A 6133-nucleotide genomic window follows, 5' to 3' on the forward strand; every position below is an offset into this window, starting at 1 on the left:
CGTGTATGATATCTCTATCTCAGCACTTTTAATTGATTCCTCACTTGTTGTTGATACCGCTTAAGAGCAACACTATTAAACTGAGTATTTTATCATCAATGGAACCAGAAAAGGTTTTTTCACTTCATCTCAAGGACTAAAACAAGGAGATCCGCTGTCTCCTACTCTCTTTGTATTGGTAGCTGAGGTCCTTTCCAGAAGCCTAAATAACTTGCAACATAACAACAATTTTACTCCTTTCACGATGAACTCTCGGGGTCCTGTGGTAAGTCATTTGGCATATGCAGATGACATTGTGATATTTACTGCAGGAAACACTAGATCCATTAAGCTTGTTATGAAGGAGGTTAGGAAGTATGAAGCAATTTCAGGGCAAATGGTTAAGCAGGACAAAAGTTTCTTTTTGACAGATCCAAAGGTCTCCCCTTCTAGGATCAACAGAATAAGAACAACTACGGGGTTCTTGAACAAAGAATTTCCTTTCACCTATTTGGGTTGTCCTATCTTTGTCGGAAGGAAGAGAATTGTCTACTTCGATGGCCTTGTGGCTAAGATAGTAATGAAACTTAATGGATGGAAAGGCAAGTTACTATCGTATGGAGACAAACTAACTTTAGTTAAACATATTTTGCAGGCTATTCCAACTTATACTCTTGCAGCAATGAACCCTCCCAAGGCTACTTACAGAACTCTTGAGAAATACTTTGCTAATTTCTTCTGAGGTTCAAAAGACGACAAGATAAAATATCACTGGAGCTCTTGGGCTAGACTATGCTATCCTATAGATGAGGGGGGTATTGATATAAGGAGACTGGAGGATATTGCAGACATATTTGCTATCAAAAGATGGTGGAATTTCAGGACAAAGCAAAATTTGTGGACAGACTTCCATAGAGCAAAATATTGTTCTAGAGGACATCCCGTTTCCCTCAAAGGAACAACTAAACAATCTCACATTTGGAGGAAAATGATGCAAATAAGGGAGAAGGAAGAGTCTAACATTTTTTGGATGATAAACAAAGGAAGAATGCAGCTTTTGGTGGGACAATTGGACAGGTAAAGGGCCACTGGCAAATTACTTTCCATTTGTCACTCGATCTACAAAGCCGAAGGTTAAAGAATTTATACGCCAACGTAGCTGGGATGTTCAGAAATTAAATGAAGCATTGCCATACAACATTGTACAACAATTATTGGTAGTTGGCATTGGAGATCAATACAAGGAAGATTATAAAATTTGGGAACCATCAGCTAATGGAAATTTCTCCTAACTCTTCAGCATGGTAGTCCATTAGAAGAAGGAAACCTCGTGACAGGATACTACACATGGTATGGAGTAAAAACATACCCACAAAAATATCCTTTCTGGTATGGAGACTATTTCATAATAAGCTTCCTTTTGATGAGATTGTTTCTAGATTTGGAAAGCAGTTGGTGTCTAGATGTGTATGTTGTGTAGCACCCAAGTGTGAGACAATACAACATGTTTTTGCACAAAGTGAGCCTACCAATTTATTATGGAAACAATTTGGTAATCCTTTGGGAGTAAATGGGCAGGGGAATAATGTTAGAAGTTCAATAGCTCACTGGTGGGGAACTAGGACCAAGAATGGCGTTCACAAGTATTTACTACAGATTACTCCTATATTAATTATTTGGGAAATTTGAAAAAGTAGGTGATCATGCAAATATGGCACCCAAAAGAAATTTGTGTGCAGTAGCATGTTCCATAACATCTACTGGAATATTTCAGCAGCTCCGAGAATTAGTTTCCCCACAAGTGATTTTACATGGTCTTGGTCTAGACTTTGATCTGATGTTGAGAGGATGAAAACTATTCAAAGAAAAATACCAGTCAAATAGAAAAATAAAATTGAATACTGATGGAAGTTTTATAGAAAACGGAGGAAAAGCAGGCACAGGAGGAATTCTGAGGAATGAATTTGGGGACCTCATAATCGCATCTGCAATACCAGTTCAATGCAAAAGCAAAACTTTGGAGAAGCTCTTGCAGCTAGAACTGGTTTGTAGTTGTGTTTACAACTGGGCATTACTAGATTTGAACTTCAGCTAGACTCTATGCTAATTGTGGAAATGCTACAAAAGAAGAGTACAAACAACACCAAATTGCGAGTGATCATAGATGAAGTTATTCACATCTTAGATCAACTCACTGTTGAAATCTCATATTGCTATAGGAAAGCAAATCAAGTGGCCGATGCATTAGCAAAATATGCAGCAAACTCGGATGAAGAGATGATATACCAAGATTACCAGCAGCTACCTGGAAGAGCTAAGGGATCTTTCTAACTTGATAAGTGGCAATTGCCAAGTTTTAGATGTAGATATGAGAAATCAAATTTTTTTATAAGTTAACTGTTTAGAGTAAGGTCTAGGTGGTACTAGGTATAGTATACCATAGACCGTAGGAGTCTTAATTTGGTTATAGGCTCTTTCATCTTTTGTAAGCTTAACTGCATATCTATGAAATACACCCAAGCCATGGGTGGATCCTTAAAAAAAATGGTAAATGACTGAGTTTGGGCCATAGAGCTGGTTTGGTATTGATTTTGAGGTGACGTGTCCGACAGGCCCATATTGGGATAAGTGTTATTTTTTTGCGGCAACGCGTGCACCAGGCCTCACTACTGGGCTAAATGATTATGTTAGTGCTTGGGTAGAATCCGCCCCTCCGGAGTCTGACATGCCAACAGTGGGCGCAGGCATAGTATTTTATATACGTGCTTGATGATGGGCAGTTATGCCAGGCACCCGTACAGTGCTAAAGTGTAAATATTTTTATGGATCCACTGTGATACTGTTGATTGACATGTATACTTCACATGTAGGCATAGAGATGTACTTTCCTCATGGTAACTGATAATTGACCTGCTTTATCTGTGTTGAGATTTAACTATTTTTCTTGAAAGAATGTCTAAGTTTCAAAAATGTGAACAAGCTGAACATGATATCACCGAGCTACTGTTTCTACGATTTATCCTTTATATTCTGAACTGTTACCGATTATTGGTACTGGCATTTGACTATTGTCAGAGCTCGTCACTGCTTTCACCCTAAGGTTAGTGTTGTTACTTATTGAGTACATACGGTTGGTTGTACTCATACTACACTCTGCACTTCGTGTGCAGATCCAAGTATATCTGGTTGAGGTGATTTTCAGACATGAGTTGTTGCCAGCTTTTGGGAGATTACGAGGTAGCTGATATATCGTCTGCAGTCCTTGAAGTTCTCTTTCTGTTATCTCTATCTTTACTGTTATTTTGTTCAGACAGTTGTATTAGAGGGTTTTGCTTGTATCTTGTTATTCAGTAGTGCTCGTGTACTCGCTGACACCAGATTTTGGGGTTGGTTGTAATAGCATTATGGTTTTATTCTCAGATACCTCATGATATTCTTCTGTTGTTGAGTTATTAGACCATGTTATTTTATTTTCATTGTTATCACGTGACTTTTGGGTTTCCTAGAGGTTTGGGTTAGGTATCATCACGACTTGTGGATTTGGGGTCGTGACAGGTCCGCATGAGCGGTGATACCTGGCAAAATATTATATTCGAGGGTTAGCTTTATTTTATCATATTTTAAGATTGGGAGCTCGGATTAGAGAGATTGTTTAGACAATTTTTTCCAACGTGAATTGGATAAGTTTTCTTCACTCGTATTTGATTATTATTCATGATTCTATCTTCGATATTGGCATTTGATTGATGAATCTAAGGAAGAAAATTTGTGGTTTTTGTCTACACTTTAAGAAAGTATATTTTGGGAATTTTAGTATCGATTTGGACTCTGTTTGGATACTAATTGTATATTTGGATTCGGTAGGTTATGGATCATCGGATTTTGGAATTGGTTTCGGATTTCGGGCACGCAGGCCTTGGATGAGTTTGGGAATTTCTTCAAATATCAAAGCTTTATGCATTAGGATCGCTTCCTATGACATTGTTGACTTCCTTGGATGATGTTTGTTGATGACCAATTTTGACCCTTCCTTTTAAAATTAAAATTATTTATGCTTAATAATATGCAATAAATGTGGTAAAATATTTTCTAATTAATAATACCTATTTTTATATAAATATAATAGAAAATAGTAATTAACAATGTTGAATTAATAATTAGGTATTAAATATTTAGGAATTATACGACTCTTACTGTTTAGGAATTATTAAAATGACCTTTATATTTTAATAAGAAATTATTAAAATTATTTTAACAAATTAATCTTTGATTTTAATTACATCGCTTATTACTCTAAATTAATCAAAAATTAGTTTCATAATTTAGTAAAAATGTATTTTAATAGATAATTAATTACAGTAATTTATAATATATTTGAAGATTATATTTTTATCACATTTAATTAGAATTAATTAAGCGTAATTAAGTTAATCTTTAAAGGGGTTAAATGTACAAAGGGCTACAATTGCGATTAACCAATTAAACCAAAGTGGCTATGGCTTAGATTTCATTCTAGCTAATTTGGCCCAAATAACACAGGCCCAATCGCTTGTCTCGGTCCGGAACCACCCCCCTCTATCCACTTTGGCAATCCACGCCAACCCCTGAGGATTAATGGCATCGTTCCATTTCACCCATTCCCCTCACTCATAGAGAAAACACAACGGATCTGGACCATTGATCAAAGTCATCGACATTCCACGATAATTCTTGTTTTTCCCTTTGTTTTAAACCTCGTAAGGGATCCTATCCCAACCATTGGATCACATTGATCCACCGGTCCCCTTTTTTTCCTACTAACTATTTTATCAAATATTATATCTTGAATTATCAGGGCCATTGATCAATTGATCCAACGGCCCAGAATCCATCTCCTACTTTAAACCTTAGAGACTAACAACCTGACCCCTAACCCTAATCATTTAACACTTTGATCGGCCGCCTCCCTTTCCTCTTTGTCACCTTTTTCTCTCAACCCCTGTAACCCCATCAATCCGAAAACCTTGCACAAATTAGTGCAAGGTCACCTCAATCAATCTTAAATCATCTTCTCTATCCATGTTAGCCATGAATCCCACCTTATTCATTCCCCTTTCATCATTAGAATTCAAAAACCCAAATCAAATTCCTAGATGTAAAAGAATGACTCAGGATTTCATCTGTGTTGTCCCCGTTATTTCAAATGCATAGTCGTTTATCTTCGAATCATCATCGTTATTCTTTGTCCAGAGGTCAAATGCAGTGACCTCTAGACATTAGGGTTTGACCACTGGATCGAAGGCTTCAACGGCCATCCCCTCGTGCTTAGGTAAATTCGTAACTCATTTCCCAACTTTCCCTTCTAATTTTACCTGTTTACTATCGTAATCTAACTTATCGTCATCATTCATTATCCGTTCGAACCAATTTGAAACCCTACGTGACTTGAAATGCCACTATAAATAGGGCATTCAATTTCCTCACCTAATAGAGATAAATATACATCGATACACCTAATATCACTACTAAATTGCTTCCGTCAAAATTTGAATTCCATTGTTTCTTTGCTATTTGCTTTTTCTTCTGTGCATTTATCTGTTCGAGTTTAATCTCATGTGAATATGATCGTGGTAAGTTGGATACCTTAGACAACTATTGAATCACTCTTACTTGGTTTGGTGCCCTGCAGAAGGCCAGTCCCTCTTGAGCTCTCTTTCTCTCTCAATTGTGAACTAGTCGTATGATTCTGTGTCTGTAATGATTTCTTAACTGATTTTTTCATTTATGTTTGCTATTAATGATATAAAATTGTGCTGTGATGATTAGTTTATGTATACTAATTCCACTGTTAGCTTAGGACTTTCCGATTGAAATATGTTACATTGGTGCTGTTATTAATTCATGTAATTAAACTTTAGCTTCCATGACTCAATTAGCAAAATGACCCTATGTTCAGTAACACTGTGTAACTAACTTTGTTTGAGCTTCTATGTTTAAATTAAGGTTAATCCTTGCACCTAATAAACATTAACTAGTTAAACAATGACACTATGTCGACTTAAATGATGTTTCTTTTGTTTCTGTACTTCTGTATTAGTCAGCCCCATACTTGTGACATTATATTGGCCTTACAAATGGACTCTCTATAACTCGTGCCATGTATTTAGACTATCTG

At 36.4% G+C, this 6133-nt stretch overlaps 1 protein-coding gene across 1 annotated transcript; it reads left to right on the plus strand.

Moving 5' to 3' along the window:
• The first annotated feature begins 244 nt into the window (after positions 1 to 244).
• On the plus strand, positions 245 to 721 carry LOC107811732 (uncharacterized). Its single transcript, XM_016636723.2, has one exon. The coding sequence runs from the start codon at positions 245 to 247 to the stop codon at positions 719 to 721; it is 477 nt and encodes a 158-aa protein (XP_016492209.2).
• Positions 722 to 6133: the final 5412 nt, after the last annotated feature.

Source organism: Nicotiana tabacum, chromosome 15 (assembly GCF_000715075.1).
Source record: "Nicotiana tabacum cultivar K326 chromosome 15, ASM71507v2, whole genome shotgun sequence".
NCBI classification, from domain to species: Eukaryota; Viridiplantae; Streptophyta; class Magnoliopsida; order Solanales; family Solanaceae; genus Nicotiana; species Nicotiana tabacum.

What these genes read in the sequence shown, in the direction of transcription:
- LOC107811732 (XM_016636723.2), top strand. Translation starts at nt 245, where the DNA reads ATGAACTCTCGGGGTCCTGTGGTAAGTCATTTGGCATATGCAGATGAC.